The 22,058-nt window shown below is 47.3% G+C and overlaps 1 protein-coding gene across 4 annotated transcripts in view; it reads left to right on the plus strand.

Moving 5' to 3' along the window:
* PPARG (peroxisome proliferator activated receptor gamma) overlaps nucleotides 1–18,812 on the plus strand; it is a 208,123-nt gene extending 189,311 nt beyond the window's left edge. For 2 of the 4 annotated variants that reach the window (XM_045289979.1, XM_045289978.1), the window contains exons 7-8: nucleotides 1,362–1,812; nucleotides 18,251–18,809. In XM_045289979.1, the coding sequence (XP_045145914.1) occupies nucleotides 1,362–1,812; nucleotides 18,251–18,498 (699 nt within the window). In that variant the 3' untranslated portion in view covers nucleotides 18,499–18,809. Of the gene's footprint in view, nucleotides 1–1,361; nucleotides 1,813–18,250 lie in introns of all 4 variants that reach the window. The other 2 variants (XM_045289980.1, XM_030885536.2) reach the window with 2 other exon arrangements.
* Nucleotides 18,813–22,058: the final 3,246 nt, after the last annotated feature.

The raw sequence follows: 22,058 nt of genomic DNA on the forward strand, positions 1-22,058 counted from the left end.
ACACTGTACACTTTGTCTGTCACAGACGTGATGTCCAACGTACCTGCACTCACACCTACACACACATTCGCATGGACACGGACACACACCATTTCTGAGGAGCTGCAACTAGAATTCACTCTAAAAGAAGACATTGAAATCCCTCATGTAATCCACTAGCCTCAATTAAGAAATCTGAGACCTAGGGAAGACTCTTTAAAATACCACTTAGAGTTAACCACGGAATCAGATCTGGAAGCCAGATATCTTTAATTGTCATTCCAGCGCTTTTAGCTACGTACTTGTTTGAATAGATTTAGGGTTTCCCTCCTAGGATGCCTGATGCATATAAAATATTGTCCCTTCTCCGAATAGCCATGAGCATTTCACAAAGACCACAAATCTTTGATGAGTCCTATACATGGAAATGAAAAAAGACAATTCATGACTCACACAATTTGCTTTTGAAAGTAGTCTACTGCAAACCTGAGTTAATGCTGAAAGTACAATTGAGCCTGAAGGACAGATATTTTTAAAAATAAGTTCAAAACCTTTTTCTATTTCATCACCTTCTGCAGCACTTGCCCACGGTCTTTACATCTGCTCATTCTGAAATAGATTGCTTCCAGAGCATTAGAGAGGGAAAGAGAAATAGGCATTTTCTTGGCTCCGTATTTCTAATCTGCTTTTAGACTGATTTATTATAGCGAAGTATATTTCATCTGCACATATTACTAGGATCTGAGAAGACTTCAGCTTAAGTTGCAAGATGGCTTTGTTGGGGTTCAAGTGGGTATTTTCAACCCCATGTTGCTACAATGATATTTTATGGAAAGAAAAGTAAGAGTGTATTTCATGGAAAATAAGGAAAAATAACAGATTTTGTATCATTTAAGAATCCAACAACAAAATGGAACGATCAGCCAGGTGGAGGTAAAGCAGTCCAGGAGAAGCTGAAAGGGTGAATGACCAAAATCCGTGAAATGTGCTTGCTTCAAATGAATAGTAAAAATAAGAACTCATAGCTGCTTGATCATAATGATTAGAAGAAGACAAGAGTGTCTTCTTATTATTAGGTGTCTTCAAATTTCAAGACGTTTTCGTTAACAATGCAAATGTCTATAACGAAATGGTTTTCTGAATGGGAATGGGAATTAGAAACCTCCAACTCAGCTACTGTGTTTGTGTGTGTGTTTATTTTTCCTTTATTTTGTTCACTTTTCCTCGTTTTATTTTTTATTATTTTTTCAATCATTTTATTGGGGGTTCGTATAGCTCTGATCACAATCCATCCGTCCATCCATTGTGTCAAGCACATTTGTACATTTGTTGCCATCATCATTCTCAATAACTCAGCTATTGTTTCCCTCTCTTATTTGCAGCCATTTGTTATCTATGACATGAATTCCTTAATGATGGGAGAAGATAAAATCAAGTTCAAACACATCACCCCCCTGCAGGAGCAGAGCAAAGAGGTAGCCATTCGCATCTTTCAGGGGTGTCAGTTCCGCTCCGTGGAGGCTGTGCAGGAGATCACAGAGTATGCCAAAAGCATCCCTGGTTTTGTGAACCTGGACTTGAATGACCAAGTAACGCTCCTGAAGTATGGCGTCCACGAGATCATTTACACCATGCTGGCATCCTTGATGAATAAAGATGGGGTTCTAATATCAGAAGGCCAAGGGTTCATGACCAGGGAGTTCCTGAAGAGTCTGCGGAAGCCCTTTGGTGACTTTATGGAGCCCAAGTTTGAGTTTGCTGTGAAGTTCAATGCACTGGAATTAGATGACAGCGACCTGGCAATATTTATAGCTGTCATTATTCTCAGTGGAGGTAAGACTCGATTTGGTTTTTCCATGGGGGAGGGGAAGGGAACGCATTTTGACTTTCCTTATTCTTCGTCTCTGTTCCTCTTCGCTCTGAACTTACTCAGTTTTCAAGCAGAAATGCCCACGGCGTGTGTCTCTGGCACTGTCACGGCACGGGTCAAGGCCAGGAAAGAAAGCAGATCGTGGCCGGTGCTTTCGGGCTCTTGATCTTGACCCCTGTCAGCTGTTCGTCCCAAACGAACCCACATTCAGTTTAGCAAATGACAAAGGCTCTCTTCTTCCCTTTGAGAGGGCCAGTCCAATTGTAATCGAAGTGGTGACGGGTATGAGGGCTTCCAAATATTTGTGGAAAAATGAGATTGAAAGATAGTGGATTTTCCTGTGAATCGTTTTGAAGGCCCCTCGTGTAATTTTGCTTAAGCTGGTGCCTGCTTCACGTCTAGGGGCATGACTGAGTGATTTGGGTCAAATTATACCCCTGCCCCCACTATCAGTAAGATGTTTGTCTCTCTTTCACACACACACACACACACACACACACACACACACACACACACACACAGCTGAGCTCTATCTACACTCTCAATTGTGAGGCTGGTGCAGGACCTGGCAGTTCAGTTGCACAGGGCTGGCTATGCGTCAGAGCCAACTTGATGGCGCCTAACAACAACGGACTCTTCCAGGGAGCCCTGGGGGCGTCGTGGTTACACAGTGGGCTGCTAACCACCGGGTAACAGTTCGAAGCCAACTGTCACTCTGCAGGAGAAAGATGAGGCTTTCTGCTCCCACAAACAGTTGCACAGGGACGGGTCGACCCGGCCCTCTAGGGTCGCTCTGAGCCAGTGTCGGCTCCAAGACAGGGAGTTTGGTTTGGGAATCCACTGAGTAGATGACTGTGATCCACGACGTGTACAGGTTTGTTATAACAAATCGCTTTCCATCCTTTGTCGCAGTTTATATTCCCACCATTGAGAGCAGTAGATGTTCAAGGAGGGATTGGAGATGAGTCATTCAGACAGGCTAACTAAGGAAGGCTAGTGCATCAGGGGGCCACTAACCAAAAGTTGGCAGACAAAAAACAGCCGGGACCATTCTAGGCTTTTTTTTTTTTTTTTTTCACTTTCTGAGCAAATATTGTTTCATGATGACAGATCACATGAAACAAGAGTGTAGCCCCATCTGGGAAAATGCTAATACTGTCCTTAACTAAATGTCTCATAAATGGGGTTACTTTAAAAGCTGTGATTCTACCCGAGGTTGGTGGGCGTGTTTGGCCCCAGCTGTGGTAGGCACTTCCAGGTGCTGAGACTCCCAGACCTAAGGGACCAGAAGCCAGTGTCCCCGCTGCACCAGCAGCCCTGCTCCTGCCCTGACCCAGAGCGCCCCTCCATAGCCCACTTCTTTCTGTTCTCACTGTATGGAATTGCACAGAGAGAGCACTCAGCGTGAGGAGGGCTGGGGAGAGAGAGGGCAGGAGTGTGGTCCTGTGGGTTTTATTTTGTTGTTGTTGTTTGTGTCATGTAATGGTTTACAAAATGATATCCTTGTCTTTTCTTTTTACACTTTTCAGCTCATAGGTAGCCTCTATTTATAACATAATTCTTATAAGTGTACTTTTTTTTGAACTCCTGATAATAAGCACAAAAGTATAATGACCGATTTTTTTTGTTTTAAAAAAATCACTGATTCATTGTCGTTAGGGGCCATCAGCTTGATGGCAACGCTGGACACAACAGAAGGAAACTCGGCGCGGCCTGCACCAGCCTCACAATCGCTCCCATGTTTGAGCCCTTGGTTGAAATCACTGTGTCACACACCTGATCCAGGGTCTTCCTCGTCTTCACTGGCCCTCAACTGGTCAGGAGATAGCTCGGAGATGATGGAGAGTAGCTTGGTGCAATGTAATCGTAGGCATTAAAGGCGTGAGCCTTTCCACTTAAACCTTTAAAATGGTAGCATTTCCGTGTGAAGTTCTACAGACAGATGTTTGAATTTACCCTGGGGCGTGGCAATCTAAAAACTGGAGGGGGCAGATGCTGTGGGTCGCAATCAACTCCATAGCCACCGGGTACCCCCCCCTCCTGCCGCCCGTCCCAATAAGAGTGATGATTGCTTTTCCTCTGTCGTGTGTGCTGCTCAATATTGCCTCGGTGTTGTTCAAAAACAAGTTTGGGGCCGACATCCAGGTGACCTCATTCACGTCAGCTTCATGTTAGGGAAGGTTTTTACAGTTGACCCTAGATGGATGGGGAAGATTGGGGAGATGGCTGCTGTATCAGAGTTGGGTGATAGGGAGTGGGGGAGATGGAGGGGAAGTCCCTCGAGAACCCAAAGAGGGTATATTTTTGGATAAGTAAGTCATTTGTCATTTGACCCCTCCGTGTGTGTGTGTGTGTGTGTGTGTGTGTGTGTGTGTGTGTGCTGCTGATGCTGTCAGATTTGGTACTTAGATTTGCTTGGTGCTTAGCATCTCCGCTTTTCACGCAGTTCTCAAACCAAACTTGCTGAGGAAGATGACCTAGTTCTTCTCAGGTGTTTCATCTCTTGTTCCCCGGTGCTTGAGGGCAGGAATTACACTTGCAGGGGTTCTCAGCCTTCCTCCTGCCGCGACCCTTTCATACAGTTCCTCATGTGATGGTGACCCCAACCATAAAATTATTTTCGCTGCTACTTCATCGCTGCGATTTTGCTACTGTGATGAATCGGGCGACCCCTGTGAAAGGGTTACTCGACCCCCAAAGGGGTCTCGGCCCCACGCTGAATTAGAGCCCCTAAAGAGAACCAGCACTTTGTGCCTTTTGAAGAGTGTTTCACGATGTCTTTAGATCCCGACAGTGTTGTTTTTATTTGTGTTTCATCGAAAGAAAAGTTTGTCTGAGATCTGACAACACATGAGAACCCAGTTCTAACTGCCACTGCCGAGTGACTGCCATTGAGTCGATACTGCCCCATAGCGACTCCACAGGACAGAGTCGAACTGCCCTGTGCGTTTCTGAGATGTCACTGTTCTCCCGATCTCCACTACTCCCTGCCCACTCTGCCACCCGGCTGGAGGGTTGCGATCAGTTCTGTCACGCTGCTTGTGTTGGGGCGGCAGCCTCCCTTCACCCGAATCCTCACGGTTTGGGAGGAGAGCCCCAAGTCATGATTCCTTGGTCCACACAGTAAATCACCGTTTTCCTGGTCCCCGTCAGCCTCCCTGACAGGATGGGTGGAGTCACGAGTCATAAAACTGCCTCCAGCGGGGGCATGCTTACAACTGGCGCCACAGCAGCATGCCAGCCACACCAGCAAGCTCCCCAAACCTACCCAGCAACCAGAGCCAAGGGCAGCGCTCAGAAAGCTGACGGGCCCCAGGACGCTCTGCTGGACACTTTGCCTCCTTGAGTGGGACGGTGTTTGCTGTTCGGTGGAGACAGGCATCGAAGGGTTCCAGCTGGCACTCTGCACCAGGAAAAGCGCTTTTTGTTCATTCAGAACAGTTTGGAATCCCTTGCCGTTCTTCCAAAGCTTCCAAGTTATAGGGGAGGGGGCTAGAATCCACTTGGTTTTCACAATATATTTTTCAAGGCATGCTGCCATCATTGTCCTAATGACAGAGCAACTGAACAGAGCAGTGGTCACAGATGGCAAATCATCCAGACGCCTCGTGTGCACCCGTGAAGCAGCTCCTTCTTTCCCAGCAGCCCCACGGTGTTCCTTCTCTCTGAGTCACTGTGAACTTGGCTCCAAATGGTCATGGTCCACCTCTGAGTGAGCAGGGAGAATAGGGCACAGAAAGGGAATGGTTCTCAAAGCCACATGTTCACAGATAAAGGAGAAGCTGGAGTTCTATGGCAGTTGGAGAACATCTAGTTCTAGCAGATGAATAGCCTTGGCTGTGATGATCGATTTCTTTAATTTGCTAAAATGAAAGTCATGCCCAAGCATCAGGCTCAGAGTAAATGCTTGTTGACGAATAATAATCTATGAGCAATAAGGAGAGCTACCATTCATCAAATACCTTATAGAGTCCCCAGGTGGTACAAAGGCGCCCTGGTTGCACAGTGGTTACACATTGGGCTGCGATCTGCAAGGTCAACAGTTTGAAACCACCAGCAGCTCCTCTGGAGAAAGATGGGGCTTTCTACTCCCGTAAACAGTTACAGTCTCAGAAACTCACAAGGGCTGGCTACCCAGTCCTATAGAGTCGCCATGAGTCCCTTGCTTTGGGGGCTTTGGGGGAGGTACAAATGGTTAATCCGCTCAGCTGTAACCAGAGGTGGGAAGTTGGAGTCCACCCTGAGGTGCCTTGGGAAAAAAGGCATGGTGATCTACTTCTCAAAACGCCTGCCACAGAAAACTCCATGGGGCACAGTTCTTCTCTGACACCCAGGGGCGTCACAAGTCAGAATCGACTCAATGACAAGACTGGGCCAGTGTTGCCCAACCATAGGCTAAGCACAGTGCATATATTCATTTACAATCATTTTTAATCTTTAAGGAGCCCCGATAGCACTGTGTTTTAAGCATTGGACTGATGACCTCAACGTTGGCTGTTCAAACCCACCCAATCCTCAAAAGATAGAGAGAGCTGTCTGTTCCCATAAAGATTGATGGAATCTTGAAACCTTATCGAGGTTCACTTTGACTCAGAACCTATGTGATGTCATTGAGCTTGGTTTGGTTTGCAATTCTCCAAAGCCTGTTACCACTTTCAGTTTTAGGAGAGATTAGGCAGCTTGCCCAAAGTCATAGTCTATGAATTGATACAACCACGGTTTCAAGGTTCAGGCCTCTTGACTTTCAAACACTTAACCGTTATACTCTCCTGCCTTTTCTGTGTTTAAATAGGGAATTAATTACCTTGGTGATAGAGTTCTTTGATAGTTATCAAAGTCTATCTATTTCGATACTGCCTCCAACTCTAAAGTGAGAGTTTCCTAGTGGTAGTTCAGAGATTGCTTATTAATATCAAAGCCCTTCTCGAGACACCATTCTAACCTAACAAATGGCACGACCGAGTAAACATCAGACTGCAAGTAGCAGTTCAAACCCCCAACTGCTTGGAAGGAAGAAAGATGAGGCTGTCTGCACCCGTAGAGATTTACCGCCTCCGAAATCCTAGATAGGGTCACTAGGAACCAGAATCAACTCAATGGCCTTGGGTTGTATTTTGTTGCTGTTGTTTTAACAAAACTTTAACTGAGATTTTGAAAATTGCCTGGGAAGGAAGAAGGACCTTCCATAGGAGTGAAGACTGGTGCCCTGGGGCTGAGGTGGTTACCCATGCTTTGCCAGCAGGCCCCCTGGGAATAATGGCGCTGTTTGCAGAACTCCCCACAGAAAGTGTGATGATACCCTTGCAACAAGTAAAATCAGATACCGTCTTACACAAGCTCTAACGTACACACGTGGTAGCATAAATTTTTCTGAAATTTTTACATTGTAAAAATACCATCTCTTCCTGCTCATTGGCAAAAAGCAAGCCACAAAGCAATTACTCAGTGGTAGCAGCACAGCAGCCCATTGCGGCTGCGCGAGCACCATGGTTCACAGGTGGAGGGAGAAGAGCGCTGGATTGGGTTCCGTGTCTCTCCTCCCTGCCCTCACAGGCCCTTCAAAGCCTGGGGAGTTTTCCAACTCCAGTGAAAGCTTTCCATTTTACAACAGAAGGACTTCTACATGCTAGAGTGGATTTCACTGTCTTCCCCAGGAACAAAAGACATCATCAGCCTTCCTGAGTAGGTCTAAGCTTTTCTTGAGGAAACCCCAGTTTGGGGAGCCTACCCTTCTTTTGGTCCAATGGCATCTCCAGCTTCTCTGCCTCTCAGAATCTTCCTGAGACAAAACCCCAAGCAGTGAAAAGGTTCACGATAAGATCATAGTAGACAACTGGCCCACTGTTGTGTACCTCTCTCATATACCAACTTGGCTACCTTAGCGGTAGTGTTTTCTTGGGCAACTCAGGCTGGTTCCTAAATTGTTAGATGGTCCTGTAAAAAAAAATTCATAAGCATAGCATGCTTATGAAAATGCCTTCGCTAGAGGGTGAGCTTGGCAAAAACTGCCTCACCCTTGCATTACTTGCGTCAAAAGACGGTTGTTTTGCTGGCTCCCCTTGTGACATTGGGACCAAACAAGGACATTTGAGTTCTCAGATGAGCAACCCTTGAGCAGGACAGTGTTCGACACGGTTCATGTCTCCACGCGGGCTATGGTTGTGTCAGAGAGGAATATTAAAATAAACCAAAGCACTGAATCTACTGCTATTGAGTGGAATGCATTGATTAACTGAATGCATGGATTTGAGGACCACTGTACGTAAGATCACCAGGAGTCTCAACAACGCTGCACCGTGTGTGACGCTCTTCTCTTGGGGCTGTTCCTCCTCCTACCGCGAGGCCACAGCCCGGCTCAAGTGATCTAGAAATGTCCCATAGTTTGGTGACTTCCATAACCTCATGAACTTGGTTTACACAGTTCTCAACGGGTGCCCCAAAATTTAGAAACAGGAGAGCCGAGGTGAGGGAGGGGCAGAGAGAAGAGGACCCAGGTCAGAATCTTCCGTGGAAATGTGACTGCTTCAGAAAGCAAGCAAGCAAGCAAAAAGCTGGGCTCCTCTCGGTAATGAGCGAGCGGGTGTAGGTGACCTCAGAGACAGACGGGGGTGGAGAGCCAAACTGCTGAGTCATTCCTGTCACCACACCGTTGGTCTCGAAGAAGGTTCAGTCGGTCAGCCAGCCCGTGGGCCCCTTTCTGGAGCACTTTATCATTTGGGGTTCTCACAATGTGTGTTTAAACTCTGGTCGACCCCAGGCAGCCCTCCAGGCGGGCACACTTCGCCACCACATTCAGGCAGATCATCCTCATGGGAGGAAGGATGAGCCTGCAAGTGCTTCTGGTCACGAGAGAGAAGCTGACCAGGCACAGGCAGTAGCGAGATCACTCAGACCCAGAAGCTCTTCCTGAAACGCATGCCTTTGCTGCTTCACAAATAAGCAGACCAGTGGAGGCAGAGTGGGACAGTGGGAAACTCAGGATCACAGGACAGGAGTTCCACAGCCCCACTCTGCTGCCTATTGGCTGTATGGCTTCAGGCAATGTTTTAGCCCCCTGAGTCTAATTTCCTTATCTGTGCCCTAAGTAACTGGAATAACATGATGTGAAGCCGTTGGCACAGTGCCTGGAATAAGTTGAGTACACAGTAAATGCTAATTTTCCCTTTTCCCCTGTATATGATTTGAAGTAGCTCCACTCAAGACTGCCAGTCAGGTTGCTTGAAACGTCACCAATAGTCACTTTTTTAAATCCCTCATTATTATATAAACATTACCCCATTCGGAGAGAGTAGTTAATCCTTTTATCATTTTAAGGGGATTAATTGTGCATTGAGAACAAAACCCAAAGAGAAAGAAATACTGGAGGAGGGGGGAAAGAGGTGAGTGTGGGGGTGTCTAAAGCCCTGTTATTGCTGAATGAGATAGGAAATGAAGGGGTGGGGTGTTCCAAACCCAAATCTGACCAAATCCATTACCCTCCAGTCAACTGCAGCTCAGCGCAAACCTAAAAGACAGGGTAGAACTGCCCCATCGGGTTTCCCAACTGTAATCTTTACAGAAGCAGAGCAGCTGGTAGGTTTGAGCTGCTGACCTGATTAGCCGCCGAGTGCTTCAACTACTGTGCACCCAGGGTTCCTAGAATGGCCCACAGCCCCCGAATTCTAACAGACTTTCGTAGGGCATCATGCCTCATACTTCGAGATCACATATGTGAGCTGAGATTATGAGCTCTTCTCAAAGACCTGGACCACGTGTCACTGTTTGCTGCTTCTGGCTTGCTTTTGTTGCTTCTGGAGGCTAGAGCGGAGGTAAAGAAGAGGAGTTCAGATGTCTCCCTGCTCATTCACTTTCCCTCTGTCCCGTCATTGTCATTCTTCCTTGTACCCAGAAAGCCCCAGGGTAGTTAGCTACCAAGTGGACGAGGAGTCTGAGTAGGTCAGGTTCAACATGAGGAGAGAATTCCTCTTTCCACACCATTCTTCTTCATCTGCCCCCACTTCACATCCCAATCAAAGCCCATCTTGGGCATCCACCATCCAGGGCAGTTGAGTTGACTAGGGCTCATGACAACCCATGCGACTCAGTAGAACTGTCCTCCATAGGGTTTTCAATGACTGGTTTTTCCAAAGTAGATTGCCAGGCCATTCTTCTGAGCCACCTCTGGATGGATTCAAACGTCCAGCCCTTCTGTTAGCAGTCAGGCACATTAACCATTTGTAAGTACCCTGGGACTCCTGTCTTGGCCATAGAGGAAGCAACGATTTGTAGGCATCACTGTGCTTGGGGGAAGAACTGAAAATTGTTCTCCTTGCCCTGACAAAGAGGAACGGAGGAAGCCAGGGGCTGCACTTAAGTCAGGTGATCTGGACCGGCCAGAACAAGGGGGCCTTAACCCCGCAGGACAAAGAGACAGGATAGACAAAGGCTTACCAAGGACAGGACAGAAAGACCTGGAAATACAACAGAGCCCAGGTTAAATGTGCTGGAAACAACATGAGGTGGGAGAAGTTTGGAGACAGGAAGGTGAAAATGTTCCCTCTCTGGCCACTGGGTATTTTTGTGTTCCATTATGTCTTGGCTTTGGAGCAGGGCTGCCTTTTGAGAGATGATGCTGGAGTGATTGAGGTGAGGGGAATTGGAGTATAATTACTGCTAATGGGCACGTGGAAGAAAAAACTAGCTGGGTAGGTCTCTCGGCTGGTTATCCTCCCCCACTGTCCCAGTTAAATAATATTTACCATTGTTGTGAAGAGCAGTTGTCTTTGGCATGAACAAAGAAAGCATTTATTAATGGTAAACTATTTCAGTTTTGGTTTTGTTTTTTTCAATTCTTTATTTGTTGTCAATTAAGTGGGAGTCTACATATCAGTTCATCATTTTTTGCCGTCAGCAACTTAAACAACAGCTTTCTCTGTTCCCCTCGAGACCCCCCCTTTTTTAAACTATTGTTTAAGTTTATATAGTTTATTGTTGTTTCAGCAGAGTCCCCAGGTGATGCAAGCAGTTAATACCCTGGGCTGATAACCAAAAGATTGGAGGGCCAAGTTTGCCTAATTGATAGATCTGGCTATCCGCTTCTAGAACCTGGCCACTAAGAGCCCAAAGGAGCACAGTTGTACTGTGACACAGAGAGAGGGTCACCCTGCTCCAGAGTCCACTGGACAGCCAACGCATTCACTGTTACAGTTTAAGCAGGGAGATGTGAGAATGGAAACTCACCTCAGAGCAAAGGACTCTGGGAGCAACCCCGTGAGCCTGCCTGGCAGACTGTGCTCATGAGGGTGATCTTTGCCTGGTTGTTAAAGCAATTACAAAAGCTCTAGTTGGTTGCCCATTTCCCTGCTAGCAGCAGAAAGCTACATGCCACTGCAGACTTGATGAAGGTCGGCTGAGTCTGAGGAGCTGAGACAAATCCCCAGCATGGTGCAATGCCAGAAAGAGAGGGATTTACGGGTTCTGGAAGAGGAAACCAACAGCTGAGAAGCAGAGAGCAATTCAGGGAGGGAGGGGGGGGGACTTGGGAAAATCAGAGAAACGAGGAGAGAAGAAAGGTGAAAAAGAAAAGGAGAGTCCAAGGAACACTGATAATATAGTAAAGGGAACTTCCTAAGCATTTGACTGTGGATCAGACACAGTCCTAACTTCCCACATAGTAATTAAACAAATCCTCCTCACCACAATGGGAGAGGCCAGGCCATCGGTGGCTGAATGTTTACTCACTGGGCTGCCAACCACAGAGTGGGAACCACCAGCCCCTCCTCAGGAGAAAGGCAAGGCCTTCTACTCCCGTGAAGAGTGACAGTCTTGGAAACCCACAGGGGCAGTTCTACCCTGTCCTGGAAGGTCGCTCTAAGTTGGCATCAACTGAATGGCAGTGAGTTTGGGTTAGGCTTTGACATATTGCCATTAGATCTCCATTTTTTAAATGAGGAAAACCAAGGCACAAAGAGGCTAAGTAACTTGCCCACAGTTGTTACACAGCAAGTAGATTGCCAAGTTGGGCCTCCAACTGCTTCCCACTAGGCCAGTAGTATTCATCCTGGCTGCACATAGGAATCACCTGGGAGCTTTTACAAATCCTGAAGTCAAGGTCACTGTGCGGGCCAAGTACATCAGCATCGCTAGGCACAGGACCCAGGCATGACTGCTGGGTTTTCGTCTCTCAGAGGACTTCAGGGTGGAGGGAGAGTTGCAAATCACTGCACTAGATCAAGCTCGAGCCAAAGAGGACTGTGAAAAGAAGGCCAAGTGTGAAACTTGCTCCCATCGGTTGTCCCTCAATGCAAGATGCGGGGGAGAATGGCTACAGGAGACAGCACAGCTTACGAAAGGTAAACGTGGCTGAATTCACAGTTTTGCCGAATGCAGGCCACGTTGTGATCGTTAGAACTGTGAGTGTGGGTACCTTGGTCAAGTTGTTTTGTTGTTGTTCTCAAACTACCTTGCACAAGTGCATTCAACTACAAGAGTGAGAACTTGCTGGAACCCCCAGGAGAAACGCGTTTGTTTCCAGAATTGTTTACTTGCACTTGTGAATTTCTGCATGCCAACAACAGCTGAACAATTTATCCCCCAGTGGCTTACACGCCACCGCACCAGACCTTTATTACCGATCCCACCTGTGGAGCTTGCCTCTATTTGAACAAACATGGAGACTACACATGGAACCACTAGCCACAAAATCAGCAGTTCGAATCCCCCAGCCACTCCACAGGAGAGAGATGAGGCTTTCTACTCCCATAGATTGATAGTTTCAGAAACCCACAGGGGCAGTTCTTCTCTGTCCTACAGAGTCTCTATAACTCAGAATTCCTCTGTGGTGGTGAGTGAGATATATAGTAAGTCCCTTTACCTATGTTAGTCTCACCACAACCTTATGAAAAAAGACACCATTGCTGTCATCAAAATAAAGCTAGAACCAGAAAGAGACAGACTAGAAGGTGTCCGAAGTCGTACAGAAACGGTGTGGAAGAAAGAGAAGACACAGATGAAGGCTTTGCTTTCCAAGTCCATGGCTCTTTAGCATGCCTCCGTGAACTTAGTGGAAGGCCCTGGGCATTGCAAACATGGAGTGCCCCCTGTGAACCTTAAGGTTGGTGTTCAAGATCCCTCAGGTCTCAGGAAAAAGCCCTTAGGTCTTAGGATCTACTTACAAAACATCTGTCATCGACCGTCCTGTGGGGCACAGTTCTACTCTTGACACCATGGGTCTCCATGAGTTGGTGTGAGCTCAAGGGCGACTGGTTTGGGTGAGTTTGAGAAGCAAAGTGATCAAGGACATTCGTAAGACCGTTTCAATAGACATTAACTTTCCAAGTGCCCCCCAACTGCTGTCAAATCGATTCCAACTCATATCCACCCTATTGGACAGAGTAGAATTGACCTATCGGACAGTTTCCAAAACTGTACATCTTTACGGGAGCACACAGCCTTATCATTCTCCCACAGAGTCACTGGTGGGTTGGAACCACTGACCTTTGCAGCTAACAGCCCAATCCTTAGCCCACTGCACTACTAGGGCAGAGGTCCCTTTGAAACCCTCCCTCCCCTTTCCTTTCCACCTGAACTCGGGTCTTCATGTCCGTGGATCTCTCCAGCTGCTCTACCTTCAGGCTTCCTGCCCAGTGCCCTTGTACTGTTCGATTCCCATCAGTCTTTATCAGGTAGCCCATTGGGGAAGACTGGGAACACCACACCCCCATCTCTTAGAGTAGAGACAAAGCTACCCCTATTTCAGTGTCCTGCCTGTCTTTCAGGAGACTGCACTGTGGCTTGCTGGTCCCCTCAGCTGACACCTCCTGGGAAAATCTGTGCTAAGAAAATGCCTGGCCCAGGTGGGCAGACCCCAAGAGGCCAGAAAATTGAATCTGCCCCCTGTTAGTTCTCCATCAACTGGACCAGATCTGCATGTGAGAGGAGCTTTGTAGATTTGCCATAATCAACAATATTTTCTAATGAGTTCCAGGACTGTGTGAATGGGGACCGGAAAGGTTTCTTTCCCAACTCCACAGCCCAGGGAGTAAGGAACTAGTAATTGACTCCAGGTTCCTCGAATGGTATTGTCCTGGACCGTGTGCGTCAACGTGCACTTTCCCAAAAGGGCCTGCGAGCGGGCCGGGACCAGAGCTCACTCTGCCAGGTGCAGGAGGGGACCCAGCAGGCCCTGCTCTGACGCAGGCTGGGCAGCCTGGTGCGGAGTGCAGGGCAGGAAGAATGGGGGAGTGTGGAAAGGCAGATTGCTGTGGCAGGTGTGTGGGACCTCGCTCAGCTTCAGGAGGAGTTGGTTGTCAGAGGAAGGGAAGAGGTCTTGTAGTGGATTGAAGAAAGATGGAGAGCAGCCCTGACAAATGTCTTCACAGCAACCTGTTGTCACTGCGCTGACTCGGACTCACATGTGTCAGAGTAGAACTGTGCTCCATGGATTTTCGGTGGCTAGGTTGTTTGTCTGTCTGTCTGTTTTTGTTTGTTTGTTTGTTTGGAAGTAGATTTCCAGGCCTTTCTTCTGAGTGAACTCAACCTCCAAGCTTTTGGTTATCAGCCAAGTTCACTGACAGTCTGTCCCAACCAAGGACTCATAAGACCAATGGAAACTTTTTTTTCCGTAAGCTCGAGGTATCCTTTCTAAGTTTCATTTGTGAGCCTGGTCATACACTTTTCCAATTAGATGGTGAGATTCTTCCCCCCAGACTAATGACATGAATTAAATAGAAGAAATTGCTAAAGAGAATGCATCTTAACACTTTTGAAGGGGGTCTTCAAAAGTCCTCTAGTCCCATGCTTTCCAGGTTTCAAAAAAACTCAATGACATCATGTTGATTCCAACCCAGGGTGATCCTATAGGGAAGGGTAGAACTACCCCTGTGGGTTTCTGATATGGAAATGAAAAGCTTCCTCTTTTTCCCAAAAGAAGGCTGATGGCTTCCAACTGCTGTTCTAGCAGTTAGCCGCCCAACACAGCGCCCACTACGCCACTCGCTTTGAATCCACCGAAGAGGAAACTGAGGCTTGTTGAGCTCAATCAGTTTGCCCCAGGTCACTGAGCTGGCTGGCAAGAGGCGTGCAAGTAGAAAGACTAGTCATTCCCTCTGCTGCACCACAGCCCTGTGTCTGGGTTGGGGCTCAGTCGGGGGGACAATGGGCCAGATCTGTAAAGAGTCCAACTTGTCACTGGAGAAAATAGGCGTAATCAATGGCCACACATTTCAGCCCTCCAGCCAAACTTCATCGGTCACATCATAACGAGCAGCTTGCCAAAGAAGGGGTTGCAAATCCAAACCAGATCCTCTCCACTCCTCGAGGGGCCGCTTCCATCACACGGCGCTGGAGCCAACTGTTTCCAGCAAACCCGAGCCGTTGCATCTTAGGACTTTTTTTTTTTTCTCTTTTTGAGCTGCCTTGATAAAGGAAAGCTTCTAGAGCAGTGGTTCTCAACCTTCCTCTTGCCGCGACCCTTTCACACAGTTCCTCCTGTGGTGGTGACCCCCCCAACCAGAAAATGATTTTCGGTTGCTACCTCATCACTGTCACTTTGCTACTGTTATGAATCGGGTGGCCCCTGTGAAAGGGTCATTCGACCCCCAAAGGGGTCGCGACCCACAGGTTGAAAACCGCTGTTCTAGATGAATGGGGTCTTCTCCAGCAGAAGGTCGCCCCACCCCCACCTCCGTGCACGCTCCTCATGTTGCCTCACCGGGAGGGGAAAAGGCCTTGTTTCTAAGGTGCCAAAGAGGAGCCATAGTCAGCACCTGCCTGGCACGTAAAGGTGCCCGTGTTTGTACTGCCACTGGCCTTTGAAGTCTCGTTTGTTAAGGGAGAGCATCACAATCAAAGGCACCCATCCACGATCTAGATTTCCTGAAAGTGTGAGTGGCTCGCATGAGACCCTACAGCAACTGTGAGCAAAGCCCGGCTCTTCCAGGGCCGCTATTCTCCAAGCCAGGACGCCATCATTGGTCTCCTTCTCAGCATCTGAGATCGTTGCCAATCGCTCCCAAATTACTGAAATGAAAAAAAAAATAGCTACGAGGGGGCTTCAGAAAGTTCACAGAAAAAAATCCCACTATCTTTTCATTCCATTTTTCCAGGAGCTTTTTAAAGCTCCCTCATCTAGATGTACTTTAGCCAATGTAGGATAGATCAGAGAAGCCGGAGGACAAACCCGGCAAGCCAAGGCAAGCCAACTTCTGTAATGAAACAAAAAGCAAGAGAAGCGGCTTCACTTGGGGCCATGTTTAGAGTTCTGCAAACCCCACTCGGAGACCTCTGCACTGGCACATTTGCCCTCGGGGCTCTCGCCTCAGTGGATCAAGGTCACTCGGGTTTATTAGATACAAGGGATCGCTGCTCACAGGCACATCTTCATGGTGCAGGGATTCTGCCCTGAGGTTTGTCTTCATCTTCCCGGAGAATCAACCTTCCAATCCCAGGCTGGCCACCAGAGGCACCTTCTTACTCATGAGCTCAGCCGACTGCGGCCTGTGCAGCTCCTGAAGGTCAGAGGCAGAGGTCTCTGCCCTCTGATACCTCATGGTTTAATAGGGAGAGAAACAAGAAACTCAGTATTTATAAGAGAGGAAATCAGGGGGGAAGAGTGTAGAATTTGGAGTCAGACAGACTTAAGTTCAAATGTTATTACAAGTGGCAGATCTTGGACGAAAGTTAGAAGTCTTCATTTTCTCCTCTATAAAATACTCCCCCCTCCCCCAATGGATCTTGTGAGGACTGAATGACAGCTTGTGTATGGCAGCCCTCCACACCATCTCTGGGAAATGCCAGCACTCTGTGAGTGCAATTTGCCAGTGTCGTTTGGATTCCGTCCTAACTCGGGTGCTAGCAAAGCCCAAAGAAAGGGAGTTGGAAGAAGGCAGGAAAGGACCCCATCAGAGAAGGTGTCCGGGATCTTTGATACAGGCTATACTTTGGGGGCTCAGTTGAAGTGAATAAGCTAGAGGAAGGGAAGGGGAAAAATATTTCAAAGTGGAGGAAAAGACTCTCCAGGGGCCAGGGTCGTCAAAGAACCTGAGAGGATTGAGAAGCATGGTATGAAAATGGCTTGATAGGGCTGGAGTAAAGGGATGTGTTACAGGAACTGAGACTGGGGAGGCTAGGGACCAACTGAAGAAAGTCTATCACCAGTTTTATCCAACACCATTGTACCAGCATTAGCCAGTGTTATATGACAAGAAAAAATAAAATGAGAAATATAAGCATAGGAAAAGAAGAAAGAAACTTGCTACTATTTGTAGATGTAACTACCTGTGAAACTTAAAAAAAACTATTTGAATTGACAACAGTTCTGAAAATTAGAATACATTCAATATGCTAAAATCAATAATTTTCCTAAATGCCAGCAGGGATATATTTTATATGGAATGAGAAAGATAAACTCACTCACAGTAGAGACTATGCAGTACTTAAGGATAAATCTAATAAGATCTTCAGGAAGAAAAACACTAAACGTTAAAATTAATTTAAACTCACCACTTAAAAATTAAAATAAGGAAGATCTAAAGAAGTGAAAATTACCTGCAGACTCGGCATTGTTAAAAGAGTGGGGAATATTGTCCTTCATAAAGTCTCACTTGGATTACAAAAAAAAAAGTGGGGAGTAGCCTTCCAAACTGGGACCGTACTTAAAAAGTGTTCATTCTGTCGCTTTGAGAGTGGGTATGATATAGCGAACAAAAAGAAGACAGAGGTTTTTGCAGTTACTGTGTGTAAGCCTACATAGCGCTTTTGTCAGAAAAGAGGCCCCTCTGACGTAACCAGCTGCTGTGAAGTCCACTCTCACTCACGTGGCCCACGTGGGCCAGCGCAGAACTGCGCTCCATGGGGTTATCTGTGGCTGCTTTTTGAGAAGTGAAACGCCAGGCCTTTTGGTTAACAGCCGAGTGTGCTCCCTGTTCACGAACATCAACCATAGCAGCCATCCCCGGGGACCCCAGAAAAGTAGGTATGAGTCTCAAAAGAGAGAGGTTCGTCAGGGAGGAGCAGTCATTGAAAATGAGACTCTGGCTGAGTGAGAGACACACTGAAAATGGTGTGGCACAGTGGTTCACTCTGACACATCCGGGGCACTCGGAGTCAGAATCCGTTTGTGGCCACTGGGGTTTCCACACATGTGGTCTCCATCTGGGAACCAGGTTGTCTGAGCCCCATGCTATGTTCACGGCCCCAGCAGATTTCATCTTGACTCGGAGAAGAAAGGGCCTGGAAAGGGCTCTGAGATTGTTCATTTTCCTTCCATCTTCTTGTATCGTCCTCACCCTAGTTTAAAAACAAAGCCCAACAGAAAGCAGGTGGATGGATTGGCACCTGCTCCTCCGCTTGTGTAGGCATCGGCGGCGGCGGGGCCAGGAAACTGTGCTGACTCCCGGTCCGTTTCTCCCTTCTGCTCCCTAGACCGCCCCGGCTTGCTGAATGTGAAGCCCATCGAGGATATCCAGGACAACTTGCTGCAAGCCTTGGAGCTCCAGCTCAAGCTGAACCACCCCGAGGCCTCGCAGCTGTTTGCCAAGCTGCTCCAGAAGATGACAGACCTCAGACAGATCGTCACGGAGCACGTGCAGCTCCTGCAGGTCATAAAGAAAACAGAGACAGACATGAGTCTTCACCCGCTCCTCCAAGAGATCTACAAGGACTTGTATTAGCAAACAGGTCCTGAGTCACTGACCAAATTGCACTATTGTTTTGAGGGAAAATCTGACACCTAAGAAATTTACTGTGAAGAGCATTTTTAAAAAGAAAAGGGTTTCGAATAATAGATCTATTTTAAGCATATTGTTTATAAAGATGCATTTACAATTTACTTTTTAATATTAAAAATTACTGTATTATGAAATTGTGGTATTGGACGTCTGAGTCAGGTGTGTTCCCCACTCACCCCCCTGGGGCTTTTTCTTGAGGGGGGGTGATTTTTTTCTTCTCAGTCTCTTCCCTCCCGTTCATTCTTCCTTCCTTCCTTCTTTCTGACACTTTTCATTAAAATATGACTGGTACTGCTAGTAACTTTTCAGACTTGGCAAAATAATGTTTCACTCAATTTACACCTTCTCTGAACCCTGCTTTCGAGCTTGCCAGGAGTCAGTTACCACCACAGTCACTGTTGGGTTGGGTTGGGTTGGGTTGGGTTGGGTTGGGTTGGGTTGGTTGGTGTTTACATCCACCTTAACAGTCGCAACTCTGAAGGGAAAGAAATCATCAGGACCTCAAGCTACTCAGAACACTAGTGTCCTACAACCTGGAGGTGCTCATTTGGGTCAGATGCCCACACCCATCAAGAATTCAGACTTGGTCCACCATCCCAACTAAGCTGCCGCTCACCATCTGTAGCCTACACAACATGTGGTTTACTCTTGAGATAAAAGCCCAAGTCCAACGTCCTGATGGCAAGTGTTCACTGAACACTGCTCTGGGAGCTGTGTGTGGCACACGTGTGTCAGGAGCTGGCACTTGCCAAAGGGAATGCAAACTTGAGGAGAAAGGATTCATCTGCTTCAAGTTGGTCACAGACACAATAGCAATTAGGTGCCACGGGAGTGTTTCAGACTCTTAAAGGGGCTAAGATTTCTAAGGATATTGAGATGAATGAAGATTGGGCGAGTCAAGAATGAATGTGCGGAAAGGTTTACAAATGGTTACCGGAGACTGGGGGAATTGGAAGTGATTGCTCATGAGGACTGAGTTTTCGTTCGAGATGATTGCATAGCGCTGCCGTCACACAAATAACACAGGTACCGGAATTTCTTTTCTCACGGCTTTGAAGGCTCAAAGTCCAAATGGAGCTCTTGGCCATGGCAATGCCTTCCATGTGGGGTGGCCGCCCAGAGGGTCTTCAGTTCTTGGCAAGCATCGGGGGCATCTGTCTCCCCCAGTGTGTCTCTGTCTGATGTACTCTTGCCATGACTACGAAGTCATCAGGGCTGGGACATACCCTACATTAGTATGACCTCATTCACATAGCAAGAAAATCCCTATTTCCACCCAGGTATAACCGTTAGAATCCCAACACATAACTTGGAGGACGGGCACAGCTTAATCCATACGGGGCTGATAGAAACCTTTTGGGAGTAGATAGTGGTGATAGTTATACAATATGGTGACAGTAATTCATGTCACTGAATTGTACACTTAATTTTTTTTTCAGTGGTTAGTATGGCACATGTTTTATCTCCACATATTTTCACCACAATACAATTAAAAAAAAATTGAAGATCCAGATGCACATTTATTATGGGTATAATGCCAATGACTTCACAAGTCAGCACCACCAGTAGTAAGGAGGCTAGAATTTTCTTAAGCTCTCGTTGATTTTTTTGAATACTGTATTTAAATATGCTGAGTGATGCTAAAATAAAAAATTAAATGTGGTATCTTTTTAAAAGACAAATGAATCGTAGAGTAGATAGTGTTTGAAGTGGGTCTCAAAGGATGTGTCGGATTTGGCCGAGATGGAAGACAACCTGGAGAAGTGAATTAGCACAGACAATAGCAGAGAAACCTAACAAGAGCGAAGAGCCACTTTGTGGTTTCTGGAGTGTCATTTTGCTCAAGTGATTTACTTGCAACTGTTTCCTTGAGACCACCCTACCAGAGACCTCTCACTTTGCTAAACTCAAAAGGGAATTTTCTGTGTCCTGTAAGTAACACATGCCTCCCCAGTAAAGAGAATCCAAATCCCCTACAGGCAGGGGCCTTCCTGGCACAACGAATAGATTGCTGGACTGACGCCACCAGCTTCTCCAGCATTGGCTACCCACGACCTCATCATGAATAATCCTTGCAGAAGGCCTTACAACCAGTCTGAAGTTCTCTGTTCTCCAGGCGGAGTAGTTCTGATGCCTAAATGGGTTTCCTGCCACTTCCTTCTTTGTTTACCTTTCCTTCTGGTGTTTATTCTCAGAAGGATAGGACTTTATACTTGAGGCACGCAGGCCAAAATATCAGAAAAGAGCCTCTCATCCTCTACCTCAAAATAAACTGATCTCCTAGAGATGTGTAACCGAAGTGGGTCCCAACCCCAGCCCTAGGCACCCTAACAGTGTAGGAGTGACAACTTCTGAGTCAACGCGTTAGGGTGCCGGATACAGCCCAGGAAGTCATTTGAGGACTGAAGCCTGGAGCTATGAGCTACAGACAGAAAGACACTGGGAAGGAAAGAAGTGAACCCAAACATCTGGTTCTTCTTTTCTTCCTGGGTGCCAAACATCAGGGTGTTCTGAAACACTACTGTTTGCACACAGTTTCCACTACTGTTCCCTATGGAGCGGTGATCAGCAGGGAGCTCTCGAAGGAGAGTGCAAGCTGTAGACAAGGTAAGGATTCCACCTCAGAAGAGATGGCCTGTTTACAAGACTCAAACAAAAAGTCTTTCAGCTCCCGCCTGCGCTCTGCGCATTATGGGGGCTGTGGTTGCCAAGGGAGGGAGGAAAGGAGCCGCTCTCCCCTTTCCTTGGCACTGGTGTTCGGCATTAAATAGCTTTTAAATACTGGCAACATTCACATTCCCATCTCGCCAGCGGTTTCCCTGTGGCTTGGATGATCATCTGCTAAATATTTTACGACACATTATATACAGCCTCCAAAGGCCCTGCTCTCCTCTCCCCCAGGATGATTCACAAGTTAATCAACAAATGGATCATCAGTTATCCCTAGTACTTTCTTTGGACACAAACACACTTAGGGATTTGTGTTCATAAAAATAGGAAGAAAAGTGACTTTGGGCAAGAGTCAAAATGAGTCTCCAGGCTCCCACCAGGGCCCTGCCCCCAGCACCTCCCCTCATAGCAGCCTGGCCCCCTTGTCTGCACCCGGAGGACACGCCCGGAGGAAGCCGTGACTGTGCACACTGTAGCTCACGCTCCCAACAAAAAGGGGCCTGAGCTGACTTTCTGGCTGCCTTTCCAAGTTGAGATGAGAAGTGGCAGGCAGACTCTTCCAGGAGGGCTCAAGAGAGACAGGTCGCTCTCTGTGGTGACCGACGCCCAAGCATCGGCTTGGGGACAACCACATCCACTCTACTAGGGAGAGGAGAAAATGAGACTCACTACTGAATCACAATGCCATTTCCTCGGCTCAAGCCTCAAGCCTCAAGGGTCCCGAAGGAGAGTCCTTTCTGGGGTCAGACCCTAACGTGCTTGGCCTCTGCTACCAATTGTATCATGCTGAGAAAATGGTCTAGGGTGGGGGCTGCTGGGAATGGGCCCCCGGA

The sequence above is a fragment of the Echinops telfairi genome, unplaced genomic scaffold (genome assembly GCF_000313985.2).
Source record: "Echinops telfairi isolate 266 unplaced genomic scaffold, ASM31398v2 ScPeMD7_31;HRSCAF=116, whole genome shotgun sequence".
In the NCBI taxonomy this organism is placed as follows: Eukaryota; Metazoa; Chordata; class Mammalia; order Afrosoricida; family Tenrecidae; genus Echinops; species Echinops telfairi.